General features: G+C 35.3%; 1 protein-coding gene across 1 annotated transcript; it reads right to left on the minus strand.

The window, feature by feature from the left end:
* Nucleotides 1–1,298: 1,298 nt before the first annotated feature.
* On the minus strand, nt 1,299–2,280 carry edl (ETS-domain lacking). The gene is made up of 2 exons (XM_089648256.1): nt 2,160–2,280; nt 1,299–1,519 (listed from the first exon to the last, which is right to left on the minus strand). The coding sequence occupies exons 1-2, from the start codon at nt 2,278–2,280 to the stop codon at nt 1,299–1,301; spliced, it is 342 nt and encodes a 113-aa protein (XP_089504382.1).
* Between the last annotated feature and the right edge of the window lie 15,454 nt (nt 2,281–17,734).

Genomic DNA, 17,734 nt, shown 5'->3' on the forward strand with positions numbered 1-17,734 from the left:
CCAAAATAACGCATGGCATTAAAAATGGTCAAAAAATTTGTAAACGTACATTGGTATAACTGATAACGTCTTCACGGTGTTTTTGACCTTGTGTGTACGCATAACTTTATGGCAAAGTATGTAATATTTATAAAACATCTTTTTCAGCTCCTATGTCAGAATTTACCAATCCACATTGTATATCTTTAGGTCTTGGAGGTAAATCAAATGTTCTCACATTGACAAATTGTGATTATATTTCCCTTGAATATTAATAATACTTCCAACTCCAGTAAAATATCGACAGTATTTATTGCATTGTCTGGCAACTGTGGCCACTAGAGGCGCTAGTGTAGAACGGCACAATCGTGCATAATATCCAAATGTATGAAAGAAAACCAAGCCTCACAACTCTGTTGTGCTGCTACGAGGCACTAGTATGGCATACTGCCATCAGAATGCATGAGAAATGTCAGAAGTGGATGCATTACAACTATTTTACAATATTTGATGCCTCAGACATAAAGTGGACATGCAATAGTAAACCAACAGTATTTTCCTTTTCCATTGATAAATGGACTTTTCATAGTATACCACTATATTAAATAAATAGAATCATGTGATTCGGAATATACCTACCAAAGAAGTCAAAATATGGACATAGATATGAGATTTAAATTCTGAGCCACAGATTTATTCAGACAATCATTTACTCAACCATCATCACTGGCTCGAAAACATAACTTCCCTTCTACAAAGAGGCCTCTCTGCCTGTTTTAGTCAAACATTAACAAATGCTGTCAAAATTACAAACAATAAATAGATAATCACTGATCTATACCAAGATGAAAGTCCGTCGTCAACCAAATGCTGTAGGATCCTGCGCAGAAAAGTTGCTCACTAGACTGCGCTATAGTGAATTTAATTTTCTACGCACGGTCTTAGAGCATTACGTTTATGTCGATTGCTTACTGACCCGTGGGACGACGGGCAAAGAAAACTGGTGTTACCAAATTACATAAGATTTACTTTCAATAAACAGAGATGTCAATGAAATTCATTAACTTTCAACTCTTCAGTGACGACAATCATTTGAAAGTTTCATTATTTCAAGATATTTCCCTTATGGTTCGATATGAAATCAACATCGCTCGCTTACAGCAAAAATGCTGCCTGGACTTGCACACAGGTTGGTATTGCAGAATTCTGTTTTACCCACCCGCATTTATGTACCACATCAAAGAAGCATATCGTCTAGTGAGTCAAGTGACGATGAGGCTGTGAAATTTTACATTGATGACAAACAATAAAGTTGTTCATTATAAGGTTAGGTGCATAGCCTTGGCCAGTCTGATTTGGAAATCCCTGTAGAGAAGTTTGCCCCCGAGGGGGACCCTGTGGAGGAACATGTCCACGGTCATGAGGCAGAGCCCCTTGCCATTCATTGGGAACCTCTCGGCCAGAGGGGCGGGGATGCGGTGCCGGGAGCCCAAGGAGGTCAGCCAGCGGCTCACGTCGGAGCGCGTCCAATTTCTTGGGTCTGAAAGTAAAATAAACAAGTCATTTTATGGGATGATATTATTCTGACCATAGTTGGGTATTTAACATAGATTCTGATGGCACGGAAAAACTGGAGTTTACAACTGAGCTTACAATATTGTAAGTCTTAGATGTTTATATATTATAATATCTTTGCTGATAACATTGAAGATCTCTAGATTTTTTTTTTTACATGATTACTATGTAATATAGAACACTTAACTTATTTTAGAACAGCAATTCGTGTTTAAGCTAAAAAAGTTAAAGACACATCTTTATTAATAAACGTGTTTGAAATTTTATACAACCATTTACCCAGGGCCTTGTGCAGGTGCAATTGGACCAGTTCATTCTCGCCGACATGCCAAGGCACTGTGGAGCAAAGGTGCTGATAATACCTAACGCCTAATACAGCGCCCTCCGGATTTTTACTAGTGTCAAGCGCAGTTTGGCTTAGGGAAGTCCCTGCACTTACCATACATTAATGGTTTTTTTTTAAAGTAGATGTAATTTATATAAATTATATATAAATATAAATATTTTTTTTATTTCACAACATAGAGGTTGTGTTTTCGAAACCCGGCATGGCAATATATTTTTTTTTTTACATTAACTCTACACGGAAAATAATCAGTCCTTACCTATGGGCAAATAGTCTTCCTCTCTCTGTCTCCTCCCCTCTGAGAGCTGTGTCCCTCTCCAGTGATGCGAGCTGATTGGTCCCCGCTCCCCGCCGCAGCCGACAGCTATTCCGCCTTCCATCTTAATGTCCTCTGAGTGAGGTGGAATCGTTACTAATGTACTGTTGAACTGTTATTGAGAATGCAACTTTTCTTTTGCAATTCTTTGGCTCAGTAGTTTGTAGATATATTTTCTGTGGTCTTGAATTCAGTTGGTATTTGTACAATGCTTGGTCACTCTGAAATTAAAAAGAAAACGAACATTTAATAATAAAATAAATAGATATTTGATATATTTTAAAAAGTTGCTTAAAATATAAAATGTATGAAAATTATTTGGGTTTGCGTCCAAGCTCTTTCAGCTTGCTTTAAATATCAATAGATGTCACTAACAGCTTACATACAAATCTTAAATACAAAGCAAGAGATCCGTTTGAAACCTTTGTTTTCAGTTACCAAATGGTTACCAACATCATTTCAATCAGGAACAATGTATTTTTGAAACACGTTTCCATTTGAATGTCAAAATATTGATAACTAATTTTCAATTTCATAAAATTGAAAAGGGATGTCGCGTATTGATTGTAGAATATAGATTCAATTTTATCAGTGGAATTCTCAGACTGGAAAACAAACCAAACATGAATGCGTTTTTTAATATTTAATTCTAAACCCAACTGGTTTTCATACGCAGCTGACATGACGTTCTGAATTTAAAATCTAAAAAACAGGAAATGGCGAAGGGATGTGGCTGGTCGTCATTGAATATACCACTTCCTACCTAGATAGGTACCTATTCCATAATAAAATATAATTATTTTTTAGGTAACCACCTTCTGCCCACTGAACGTACATAATCCCTAGAACTGTATTCTATACCGATTTTAAATAAATCTGGTCACCAATTTACATGAGATCTGTTGACTCCAAAGCCAATTAAATTGAATAACTGTTCAAGAAACCATTTCGTAACAATTAGACTTCCATCAACTGTTTAGTTATTATTATTTTTTTAATGATAAACTAATGTTTATAAGACAAGGTATTTTATGCATAGCACAAAGGATAACAAATTATTATAAGCAATAATTAGTCTCTTGAAATGTACATACAAATTGAAAATATCTCCCGAGTAAAAATAAATACCGCCGACGGGAATTGAACCCGCGCCTTCTTATGTCCGGTCAGGTGCTCTGAGACCACTGAGCTACGTCGTCTTATTTCCAACACACCAAATGATTCAATATGTACTAGTACCTCAATCAACAATTACTGCTTATTATATTTTTCCACCTGTAAACAACCAACTTTTATTTTTGTAGGAAAGGCTTTGTTAGTGCTAAATTCCCCACTAGATGGCGTCAAGACATATTATATCTACATTTGTTGGTGAAATATTTTCACTTGTCAAATTTATATATTTTTTAATGATAAACAATAAGACAAGGGTTTTTATGCATAGTACAAAGGATAACAAATTATTATAAGCAATAATAAGTCGCTTGAAAATCCAAACAAATCAAAAATTTGTATATATTCAATTTGTGTGGATATATCAAGCGACTAAATGTTTAGTTGTTCCATTTAGCTCAACTACCGTACAATATCCAAAAATGCAAACTAGAGTAGAGGCCTGGGGGCGCTACCGCCAAACTATAAAGTTTGCTGTCGCTAAATAAACTTCACCGTTAAAAATTGTCTAATCACTCTGTTTATTTAATATACCTGCGGTAAAACAACATACAAATCAGCAGTAACAAACGAGTATCAACAACAATCGCAACAAAATTTCGTTGCTCGGTGGCACTGACTTGATCACGTGACACTTCAAAATCTATCATAAGCCAAGGACTCTAGTTGGCCTTAATATTATTCAATAAATGACGTAAATTTCTGTCCAACTGTTACGGTGTATTACGGTGTATCCACTTACGAAATACTTTATATTATTCAAAACAGTTTTCGTAGTAAAAAAATAAATAGGGGTTTGTTATTTTAGTCTCCAAAACTAGACTGATTTAAATGTAAAAAGAACTCCATTGCAAATTTTTCCACAGTGCGCAATGGCGCTGCGAACGGGGTACCTACAATGGCGTCAAAAATTCTTTGGAATATATTTTAGATAATCAATTTATTTAGCACTTGAGTTCCTTATTGATATATTAATTTCGGTATATTAGTAAGGATATACGATGCAATAAAACACCAACGATTGACATAATGTTAGTTATAATTTATAATGTCAGTTTGAGTAGTTATAACGTTATAGGAATGACATTATTATTTAAAGACTTCCGCCGATGGAGATCCCTGTTTGGCATGCGTACCTTGAAGTTGTAGGGTAAATAATTGGCTGTCACACAGGGGCTTCTGTATTCGTGGGGGCGTTAAAAACTAACCGAAAAAACCATATGACACCAACCAATGCGAATAAAGTAACAATAAAATACACGTTGAACAGATGTGAGAAAAGCATTTGAAGTAATGGAAATGTCTTGTTGATGAATTAATGGTTCTGGTTAATAAGATATTTGGGTGGGTATGGGTACCGCCGTCCCGGGAACCATTTGTTGGATAACCAACATCTCATCTCAACATGTCATAGGTCTCCCCAAGTGGTTTGCAGCGTTTGGTGACTTAGCAGTTATGCCATTGTTCATGGGAATTTTAGTTGTAAGTTGCCAAATATGTAAATACTCGTGTATATGTCGTTAAGATAGTAGTTATAGGCCTTAGTCGTAAGTCACTAGATATAAGTCTTAGAGATAAGTCAGTAGTTCTAGTATTAAATATTTAAGAAATATATTTGTACAGCGCCCTTGAGGTGATTTCTCACGAAAACGGCGCTATATAAATTAGCCAAATATTATTATTATTATTATGAGGTTTTTATGGGTCTTGGCGGCGATGCGCTTGCCTACTTACTAAGTGGCGGGCCTGGTCGGGAGAGACTGGTCGAGGAAGACCTCTCCAGCAGAACTGTCTCGACACAATCGCCTTGCACCTCAGTGGAAGGGATGGATTCATACGTACGCCAATCCTGGACACACAGAGCCCCAGATTCCACCCCTCATACCACTTTTCTTCCCTGAAATTCCTCTCCTTCCTTCCTTGAAAAGACTCTCCACACAGCATCACCGAAGATGTCATAGACTATGAGAGAAAATATTTTCCTTGAGCCTCCTGTGAGAAAGTTCAGTAAAAAACAGTTTTTACAGCAATTTCTGGCATTTAAATCATTTTCGTTTGTCTGTGCGTGAAATCTGAGTGATTGTCATTTTCAAATTGTAATCAGTTGTGGGAATTATTCAGAAAAGCGATAAAATAGGTAAGTACCTACCTACCTATGGTATAATCTTTCAATGGAAAATTAATTTAATTGGCATTTTAAAAATTGAAATGCCAAGAATTAAGACCACTCCGTGATTTTTCACGGATCTGCGCCTGTCATATAATAATTATCATGGTTACAATTTAAATTAAATTCTTATTTTTTTAATTAAATTTTATACCTGAAGCATTTCTTTAATTATTTATTGTCTCTGCAATGTAGGTACCCACCTCAAATCTAAAATTAGTACATTTGTAGTATTTTATCATAAAATATAATATTGAACAGTTTATTTCTGAGCTTCATTCGAAAGTCCAAAAGGGAACATAGAGTTTTTTGGGACGTATTTAAATATGGAACAGGAAAAGGAAGCAAGCTGGAGCTGGTAGAGCGCGAAGGGATGTCCTGCCCCGCTACCATTTTAAACTATTTACGGGCAATAGTACTAAGTAGGTACCTATTATTCATCCATAGTCCCTACCCTGCGTTGTTCTGGGAGGGGAAAATTCAATCTATTAACTTTTGAAATTGGAAGAGTTTGTAAGCAAACATTCAAATAGTGATGTCATCATATATAATCGCTTTACTGGATTTAATCGGTTACCATAAATGGAAATATTAATCGTCGAACGATTTGAAAAACCAGAAAGAGAGAAAACATAATGATTTTTAAAAATATTATTAGCAAAGAATTGGAATAATTTTATCAGTGATTTAATACCAATGTATGTACATGTGTATTTGGGTTTAGTAAATTTTCTTACTTAATGCGATCCACTTCTTTCCTTTTCCATCCATGGAGTTAGTACCTACTAGCTTGAGGGTTTAGGGGGTTCAACCCCCCTCCACCCATCGGCCTCAAAATGAGTAGTGCTAATTTATTATGAATCTCTTCAAATCATTCGTAATCCAGTTAAAACTGGGATTGCAGGCCCTTAACGAACGAATTGATAGGTTTCCTGATAATTTTTTAATAAAATACGAACATATTATCACGATGCCAGAACAGTGTTCATAAAAATCCAACTATTTCAGCATTTCGTCATTATATATGTGTTATCAAGGCAAATGCAGGTGCATGAACATGTGTTCCGATAAATATTCGTAATTTAATAAAAGTTTATCAGGAAACGGCCTGAAATCCCGTTTTTAACCGATTTACGAATAATTTGAAGAGATTTTTTAATAAATTAGCAATACTGACGTGTATAAGGTGGAGGTTCATCCTCCCCTCCCCCACTTCTTCTTTGCTTCTTAGATTCGAACCACCCTCATGCGAATGCCACGTCACACAGTGGGCTGAAAATCGCCTTTCATAGACATAGAGACTTGAATTTTCAAGGGTATTTTTTTAGGCTAGAAATGGATTCTGCTGATCATTACTATGCTATAAAATTTCGTATGAAGCAATTGCGTGTACAAATGAAGGAGTTATAATTTTTTTAAGAAAAATTTGTATGGCACTGACATTAAAAATGAGGCTATCTCTGGAATCATAAGGTTGGCCATTATATCCTTACACACAGATATACTACTATTTATTTGTATTTTTTTGACATACTTCGTATTGTGGCGCAACTTGAGTTTTTTTTTTTTAAATCGTCAAAGTTGAAAAAAAAACTTTTTCATGTTGATGATTCATTTTAATGGCGATTTTCAGCCCACTGTGCGCCACTTCTCCGGTCAACAGGAAATCTTACCGTTTCACATTTTAAAAAGTTTGACGTTCTATCCTCCCTTTCTACGGCTACTGCTCAACACGCATAATAGTATGTCAATCGAAACGCTCGACATGACAGATACTTATGCATTATTTAACCGATTTCAATTGACAGGAAATTGCCATCTTTCTGAGGCCGTTTGCTTTTAGAGTTTGGCGGATATCCTATTTGAATTTTGGATTTGGAACGAGCATTCGAATAATAATAATAATAATAATGGCGTCCGCGCCATTCAAGGATCCGGTTCTTTTTTCAAATTCGTTCATTCACCATCATTGCCTATTGTTTTTGTTTTTTCTATTATCTTTCTCTATGCAATTGCGGATTCAATTGGACCAGTACCTACCCCGTGGTGACATTTCTATGGATATCCTGTTTGACATGACGGAAATACGAAAAATAGCCAATGCATTAGATTTTTTTAATTCTATATTGTGTACTGAGTAGGTACTTAGTCTTAGCCTAACGGATGTTCAACAAAAAATGGATTTTTATGCGCTGCAGGCATTGCGTTACTATTTCCAAGTACCTACTTACCTTATATTTAGTGTAATAGTGTAAAGTCTAAAGTCATGATGTGTGAAAGAGAGAGTACGAAAACAGGGTGCAATATAGTTGTGAATGATGAATACTTGGAGGTGGATTAGTTTGTGTATTTGGGAAGACTGACAGAGATATTGAAAGAAGGGTAAATGCAGGTAACTCCATTAACGGACTGAACAAATGTCTAAAGAAGCGAAGCTAGCAGTCCGCAAAGGAGTGCTGGTATCTACAGGGTTTTCCAATAAGAGGTGTTATTTTGAATAGTCCGCTATTTCGGTAGATGTTACTTTTGAAGCTGTCATTTTTTGACATTTGACAAGTAGAAACTACGCCACTATAAAAATGGAACGACACGCTTTAACAACGCATTGAAATTATTAAAATTCACTTGAGTGAATCAAATGCAAATCATCTTGAGTGATGAGGCCCATTTCCACCTCGGTGGCTACGTCAACAAGCAAAATTGTCGCATCTGAGGCTCGGAAAACCCAAGAGTTATTGTTGAAAAGCCTCTCTATCCTCAACATGTGACTGTTTGGTGCGGTTTATGGTCCAGCGGAGTCATTGGACCTTACTTTTTGGAAAATGAGGCTGGAGCAACAGTTAGGGTGAATGGATTGCGCTATCCAGAGATGATTAATGATTTTTTATGGCCGGAATTGGATGGTATTGATCTGGACAACGTTTACTTTCAACAAGACGGCGCTACGTGCAACACAAGCAACGAAACCATTGGTCTTTTACGATTGAATACCAAAATAACACCTCTTATTGGAAAACCTTGTACCATGTCAAGGTTCAGAATAATAGAATAGTATGATTGTGAATGAGGCAAGGAGTGTGTGCCAAGACCAAGTGCGGAAATGGGTGTTTGGTAGGTACCCACTTAAAGAAATTCAATGCGTTTCGAGAGTTTCAAGTTTCAATAATCTAGCGATTTCCTGTTCCGCCCATATGCATTATAGGTAGATAAGTGGGTGGTAACGTATTGGTTGCATACAAGTGGCACGTGCCAATGTAGGAAGTCCGGACTGAAGGTACTCTTAGTATCGCCCTTTCACTAAGCTTACGTCAGAAGTGCACTGGACATCAAAATGGGTTAAATAAATATTTATAACCGTTTTTTATTGGATACTTTAGTTTCATTTTTTAATCATTTCAAAATAAACCACAGATTTTTTATTATTCCGCAATCGAAAACTTCCCAGAGCCTTTTGGAGAGTACCTGGCTATTAGGATCTGGGCACTCAACACGGTTAAAGCCATTTCAAGCAACTTTTCGATACTAAATCGTTGTTGATCATCATTTGAAATGTACCACAAATTTAGTACCTACATATTATTTTAATTAATGAAGTAGGAAATAGCATAACATAATTAAATGGAACACGCGACCTCTGTATTCGTAGTCGAAGGTCTTACCCGCCGACTATTTGATAAAGATTGTTAAATTACTGATAATTTGAAATCATACTTGAACAACTGTGCGAAAGTGGTGCATTAAATCTATGACGTTTAATCTGGTATCTAGCACAGTCAATCGATAAATGTTTTATCGATAATATCGGTAACTTGTAACTGTTCCCGACCATGACTACCAACGAGCAAACAACAGTTTCAAATGACTTGGGGCGGGGTGTTTCACAGAATTTGAACAACTCATCAAATGGCAAAATTAAAATTCAAGTTCTGTTAATTTTTCAACATTCGCCGGTTGTTTCACAGTACTTCTATAAAAACAGAACTTTAATAGGACTTTCACAAAACTTTTAAATTTTATGAATTGTTCTCTGTGAAATAAATCGTAATTTTGGTATATTACTAGTTTTCAAATAGATTAAAAATAATTAGTAATCAATATCAGAGGGACTCATGTAATATGTGCATTGGTAAGACTTAGTAAGAATAGGTAAGATTTAAGTTAATTAAGGTACTGAAAATAGAGACATGCACATTTTATTTTAGAAACGTTGTGATCAGTTAGATAAACAGTTATAAACAGTATTTCAGTTTCCGAAAAGGGAAAATAATGAGTTTTAATAGATAGGTACTAGCTGACAGACAGACGCGGAAAGCGACTTTGTATTATACTATTTAGAGATTTCGTTAAAATTAAAATATATTGTTCACTTGGCGGTCATTGTTATTGATGTCAAAGTTTTTAAGTTAGTTTTTTTCTCCTCTTATTTTGAAATTAAAATAGGTTCTTAGTTTGTTACTTTGGGTTAAAATTTAAAAAAAACTGCTTAGTCAAAAAATGACGTGAAGAAAATAAACGTCAAATTATAAGTTTTTGAGAAATAACTGTTTCACCGCAAAGAGGACGGACCACCAAACAACTCGGTCCTGGAACACACTCTTTGTCTCATTTTTATTCATACATCGTCTCATAAATACTCTTAATTATATAAGAAATACTTCTCGTTATTATCTTACTGATAAAAAGTGTTTTTAAAATAAAATAGGCATATGTTCCGTATATTAACCCTTTTAGTTTTTCAGTTTCGTAGAAATAAAACAAATCCAAAAAAATATAAACTCACCTTAAAAAATTGTACAGCTATCCAATCTTTGATCACTTTTCAGCTCACAACAAAGAATATTTCACAAAAAAAACTGTTCCTTCATAAAATTAATACAGTTTGTCGCACTTCTATACTTAATAAATGTTCACTAATAATTTGTTTAACCTTTTCAGAAAAGTCCTTTTAAAATGTACACATTAAAGTTTTGTGTTCGAAATTCAAAACATTTGTCCACCTTGTTACAATTTGAAATATGTTGGAACTCGAAGGCAGGTGTGTATTTATCTGATATATTTTCAGAGCACGAATGAACACACCCGATCGCTACGAACGTCTGTTCGATAATGAGGCGAATGGATTTTGACAGCAGAGTAAAGCCTTCGTTTCCTGTTAAAAATGAAATAATGCAAGTAAAGGCGCGATCGCACTGTTGTTTATTTATTTTCGGGCCGTTTAGTGCTAAACAGCTCAAGGATAAGCGCCTTTGAGGTGAAAAATTGTTGAAAGTGCTTGATATATTGACTTTGTGATTCTTTTTATTTTAATAGATAACGCACTGTAAATTGCAAATTTGAACAAGTAATCCCTTAAAAGGAAATGAATATACCGCTTTATACAAAACCGATGTCGCCAAAAATCATAATACCTTTGTACTCCTAGGCCCTAGACAGCTTTACTGCATAGTTTAACTGCTCAAAAAAGATTTAAGCTTTTAATTATTATTTATTAATATTTCCTGTTCTGAGGGTGACTTTAGGTACTTGTGTTGGTGTTACATCATAATTTCCTCATCTTCATGCCTGTGGATTATGTTTGTTGATTTATTTATTTGTTAACGATTTTTATTATTTATTTATGCGGATCTTTGTTGACTATGTTTGCTGATTTCCCCATCATGCTTATTGACTAAGTTTGTTAATTTCCTCATATTCACGTTTGTTGATTTCTTCATTTTATTTATTTCTTGACGATACTTATTATTTATTTATGCTCATGTTTGTTGATATCCTCATTTTATTTGTTCGTAAATGATGTTAATTATTTATTATCCTTATGTTTGTTAATTTCCACAACTTCGTGTTTGTTGATTTCTTAATTTTATTTATTTGTTGACGATACTTATTATTTATTTATGCTTATGTTTGTTGATTTCCTCATTTTCTTTGTTTGTTAACGATGTTATTATTTATTTATCCTCATATTTGTTGATTTCCCCACTTTCATGTTTGTTGATTTCAAATTATACGTGTTTGTTGATTTCCCCATCTTCAGGATTGCTAATGTCCCCATCTTCATGGTTACTGACTATGTTTGTTGATTTCCACATTTTCTTGTTTATTGATTTCACATCTTGTTTGTTGCTGTTACTTTTATGTTTTATGATTTATTCAAGTTTATATATGGATAATTGACATGTTTCATTTTCAGCAAAAGTTCGGAGAAAAATTGCCCACCTCAGGCACACGATTACGCCCACAACTTCTTTTATATCGGTTTATCTCTTCATTGAATACAATCTTCGTGGAAAATTTGTGGGGTGCGGAAAAAATAGTGAACAGTGCGGCCCGACCCTTAGATTGTTTGCCCAATAATGTGAGGTTTCTATTGGCATTATGACGAATTATAGAAGTAAGGGCCAATCAGGGTTACCAAAAGTCTAAGGATATATCTAATTCCTAAAAATATATTACATTAAAATCTGAACAAAAAATTCAAGCTGAAGAAGCAAAAAAAGACGGTAAGCTATGGTTTCATGAAGTTTACACAGTATTATGTTTATAATTTACTAGGTTATAGTATTTTCTTATCGTAATATCATTATATTTGTCTCACTAGAACTAACTTTACTTCCTTTCAACAAGAAACGATTTTTTTTTACTTACATGCTTTTCAATTATTCAAAAAGATAAATGATTTTTAAATGTGGTTAAACTTTGCCAAATCGGGGTAATAACTAATGGTTTATAATAATTTAAAAAAGTATTGATTTCATTGCTCACAACAATAAATAATAATACGAACGACCCATATTTGAATAACTTCCATTTCGTATATGATGGTATCTATGAATGCTTTATTTTTGAGGTATTGTGCCTTGTTGCGCTACCACCTACTAATACCAATGTTTCGGACAGCGTTACAGTGTCGATTACAGATGATGGACACTGTAAATGTGTCCGAAACGTTGGCTAAAGAAGGAGGTAGCGCAACATGACGTAATAACCCAAAAATAAATCAAGATAAATTCATAACATCCATTTCCATCGTAAGAGAAAAATATGAAGTGCTGATGATTGAACACGTGACGTCTGAGTGAGAACTGAGAACTTTGGACCGCTCGACCAACTAACCGATAGTTTGTTGAGCTTGTTCAGCCATTCTGCACGTATCATCAGACTAGCAACATAAAGTTGTTGCGATGGTAATCGAAACTGCAATCTTCTTCAAGAAGTTAAATATGTAAAACGAATTTTGTTATTTTTGCCAACCCTACTTCTCAAACAGCCCTGCATTGTATGCAAGTCTTTTGGGTACTAAGTGCGAACGTATAAACCTAGAATGATTTAGTGAAGGGAAAGGGCGGGCAGCGGGACTAACTCGTGGTGTAACGAACAAGAGAGAGAAGGGGGAACAAGGGATGCCTCTGTCGGTCTCGTGCTGGACGGGAGGTCACAAACAACATCTGCTATTCAAAATACAAGGTGGTTAGGAACTATGTTGCTTACAGCTGCAGGATGGATACATTTTTTTTCGAATAGAGAAATATTGTCTAAATTGCGTTGTATTCCCATGTTTATCTCCTAGTGGTAAGCATCGAGCGGGTCTCGAAGGATTTCAATAATCCAGTAATTCTAAAAATTAATTATTGAAGAATATATTTTAGCGATTCTCACTGTCATATACGGACATACAGTCGCATCTAGAAATTGAACCCAAGACCTAAGACTTGCCGGGACGTTATCCTACCACTGAGCTAATACGACCTTATTTCCTTCGATCATATTTAACCGTATCGTACTTCCACCATGAACTAAGATTCTTCTCCAACTAAATGCAATTTGGATAGTGTCTTGGATAAATACATCTGTTTTTTTTCATTTATTTTAATGTGTGACATCTATTGACTTTTTCAGGAAGTCTAGGATAAATATTTTTGTTTTTGGAATAACTTATTTTAATATAACTTTCGCCGTGAAATTTTTTTTTGTATAAATATGTTTGTTTAAATTGTACCCACCGTCTGACCACTATTTGACCAGATAAATGATTTTTTTGGCATTTCTATCGACTTCTGAAGCGCACACGGAGAGAACTAACTGGTATAAAATAATGTTAATTTATTACAAATCTGGTCAAATTATTCGTTTTCCGGTTGAAAAAGGTCACAAAAAGGCCTTTAACGAATGAATTTACAGATTTCACAACAAAGTATTCATTATAATACTAATATTGTCGCAATTCGTCATAATATTTATCAAGAAAAGAACATCTGCATGAACACGTGTAAATACATATACTCTGAATGGAATCATATTTTATCTGGAAATGAATTGCCATCACATTTTTAAAAGGATTTCAATAAATCAGCAATACTAATTTTTTCCGTGTACGACGAGTTAAAATAGCTACAATCCTAATACCGGGAACAAAATGTAACAAACAAACTTACAGACAGATGAAATGCTAAAAAGTCGAGTTAAGTTTAATTTAAAAATATACGAGTATATACACTACTGTACTCGTACACAGTTTACGGGAAAATAAATGATAAATACAAAAAATGGTAAACAAAATATTAATTAACTTTATATTTTATTGATACATGATTTAGAGAGTACATGTGGTTTTTTGTGATATTTCACCCTCCATGCTAGGGTTGACCCTGTGTTATAGCGGGTGAATAGAGTAATATTGCTGATATCCAGGTTAACGACCTGTTTTCGTAAGCCTAGTTCGTCACCTAAGCTCGACATTCCAACCGAGCCGAGCTTAAAACTGATATACCGGGCCATAGCAGATAGGTATATCAGAATTATTTAGTAATTGTTTCACTTGCCAGGGCTCCTACCAGGGAGCAACTTGACGGAAGTAAATACTTCTCATAGCGAGAATCGGGACCGATTAATATACAGGGCTATAGACAGAGTAAAACATGACTTCGCTAAGCTCAGTCAAATTATCAGATACGTGATATGTCTTTTGTTGTGTAGGTATTCATGATTATTTATAAGCTAACGGATATTATCATAGCACAAGAAGGAACTTCAAGATTTATAGAAGCTTCTATAAATTAAATTGCCTACTTTAAAAATATTAATAAATGTAAGTTGTTTTGTAACCACCCGTTTCCCAAACTACCTAATAATTGACTACAAGCAGGAAGCAGCCGAAGGATGTGGGGGTGTGTTACAGGGTGTTTAGGTATTGGTGTGACGACTGCTGCAGCGTGTGGCATGGTGTGTTGTGTACGGCCGCAGGGTGCGTGGAAGCGAGGGTGTTGACGGGAAACAGGAAGAAAACAACCCTGTTTGAGGGATTGGAAAGTTGTAGGGATTTCTATTTTTGTTTTAGTGAATAAGGGGTGGAAAGGTTTATCTAATTTCTATCTATAAATGAACATCTGCGGATACCTGGCTTACCTGGTCGAGGGGTTACTGTTAATATACTTACCGACTTTGCTACTGAAGTTTGCGGTTTCAATTTTATGTTTCCTTTAAAATTTTACCGTAATTAGCACAGTCCCGTGAAAAATCACGGGATATTTTGTTAATAAATCTAGTTAGTAAGTATATAACGGTTTTTTGAAAATGGAAAAGCGGACTTCTGAAAACTCAGGAAATCTGACTTTATTGGTCAAGATTAGCCACAACATAAGAAATTAACATTTAGAGCCTTACTAATAAAATTTTACACAGCTGATAAACAGACGTTTACTGTGCATAATTCGTTGATTATCAGTCGTGTAAAATTTAAAACACGTTGTTAGTAAGGGGATTAAAATGTACAATTAAAATAAACTAAATCAAAACTGATTTCTTGACACAATCAGTTACAATTTTAAAAACGACCCGAGTTTATTGAACCAAAGTTACAATCACAGATAGACCCACAACCTAAATTAGTATTTTTATAAAGTCAGAATTCTTGACACATCAGTACCAATTTTGAAAATAACAGTAAAATATTTTTTCTTCAAATATTATGTATAAGGATATTAGGTTTGAACTTTGTCGCTTGTTCAAATTCTTGACACAATCTGTACCAATTTAAAAAAAATGACAATTCATTTTTAGTTCATGTTGAGTTCATGGTTGAGATCAGAACCAGAGTTACAATCACAGACAGACCCACAACCGAAATTTGTATTTTTGATGATGATAATAATAATAATTCATACTAAATAATATATTTTTTTAATATAAATACCTTAAAAGAGTCACTGTAACTGCCATAGCCAGTGCGATTATGGAATTCCCAAGTGGGTATATTGTGAGACTGAAGTTAATAGGGAGTGTAAGGCGATAAGTTTGAAAGAACCTGCATATTCTGATCTGCTAAGTAAACAAGTAAACATAGACATTTCAAGCAACAAAAATTCTGGCTGTTTTTCGTCAGCCTCGCAGCATTCCTCAACTTTGAAAAGCTCGGTTTTGGAAAACACTCCTTGCCTCATTCACATTCGTACATCTTATCACACATACTCTTCTGTTATTCTCTTTACATGACCCGACTCCAGTATCTGGTTCAATGAAGATGTCTTTCTCGGGCGTCACCGAATTCTTTTACCATTAACATTCGCGTCATGTTACACTGATTTCTTCGTTCATTCGCTTCCGTTATTCTATCAAGTATTTAGTTGGCTTGATCGTGCAATGTGTTTTTCAGGCGTCCCCAAGTTCCTCCGCCATTAATACTAGCGTCATATATTTTATTCGTTCATTCGCTCTACATGCCCGAGCCATCTAAGCTCTTTTCCTAATCTTACTAATTTCTTGCATTCTTTGCAGATCTCGACATTACTCACTTGATTTTACCACACATACGCCTCAAGGATCTCATTTCTACAGCTTTCAGTCTACCTTCGTCCTTCTTCTGACAGTTCCATGCCTCACTACCGTACATCAGGCTAGGTACCATCACTCCACTGTGGACTACGAGCTTCGCTTCTTTGGACAATTATATAGTTACGAATAAAATAAAATTACGAATCCACAACACACTGCTGAAGATACTTTTAGTAGGTAATCAAGTTCATATTCGTGAACAATATTTATCTACCACCACGTGGTCAACTTGTTTCATAATAGTAATAGCACCTACATAACATACGCAATACAACAATACACGAATACAATACATTTTACAGGACCCCACGTCGATTTACATTGATATGTCCAATAGCATAAGCAAGGAAGTTGTAAAAACATGGCATCCTTCCTCCAGGTCCTCCATCACAACACAAGCAACATTTTCGGCTTTCTGTGGTGGTAGTAGGAGATTTTCAAACATTTTTGGGTTATTCGTAACCCGGGAATGTTTGTCTTTCTTTAAAAAAAAAAAAAAAAAAAGCTATTCGCTCTACATGCCCGAGCCATCTAAGCTCTTTTCCTAATCTTACCAATTTCTTGCGTTCTTTGCAGATCTCGACATTACTCACTTGATTTTACCACACATACGCCTCAAGGATCTCATTTCTACAGCTTTCAGTCTACCTTCGTCCTTCTTCTGACAGTTCCATGCCTCACTACCGTACATCAGGCTAGGTACCATCACTCCACTGTGGACTACGAGCTTCGCTTCTTTGGACAATTATATAGTTACGAATAAAATAAAATTACGAATCCACAACACACTGCTGAAGATACTTTTAGTAGGTAATCAGTAAAGTTCATATTCATGAACAATATTTATCTATCACCACGTGGTCAATTTGTTTCATAATAGTAATAGCACCTACATAACATACGCAATACAACAATACACGAATACAATACGTTCTAAAGGGCCCCACGTCGATTTACATTGATATGTCCAATAGCATAAGCAAGGAAGTTGTAAAAACATGGCATCCTTCCTCGCTGCAGCAATCCATTGAAAAATAATATTGAAACAGGATGACCGCCCGTCCAAGGCATTCAGTTAAATTTCCTTGAACCAACATCCGCTATATCCTCACAAAAGACCATTTAGTGCCAGAATCCTAACCGAGAAGGAATAATAATATTATAATGCCGTCGATTGTGGCTGGCGGAAGGGCGAGCTAAGACTTCCTGTGTTTAATGCTTAAATTTTTAGTTTGTTGGCGGCAAAATGTAAAATCTCATTCCAGACTTCCCGCCCGATTCTGACAGATGATGCAAGATGGCGGCGTGAAGAGTCGTACCTACTTGAAGTTTGGCGCGATTGTTGGACACG

The sequence above is a fragment of the Hesperophylax consimilis genome, chromosome 27 (assembly GCF_061612785.1).
Source record: "Hesperophylax consimilis isolate HC1 chromosome 27, BYU_Hcon_1.0, whole genome shotgun sequence".
Lineage (NCBI taxonomy): Eukaryota > Metazoa > Arthropoda > Insecta > Trichoptera > Limnephilidae > Hesperophylax > Hesperophylax consimilis.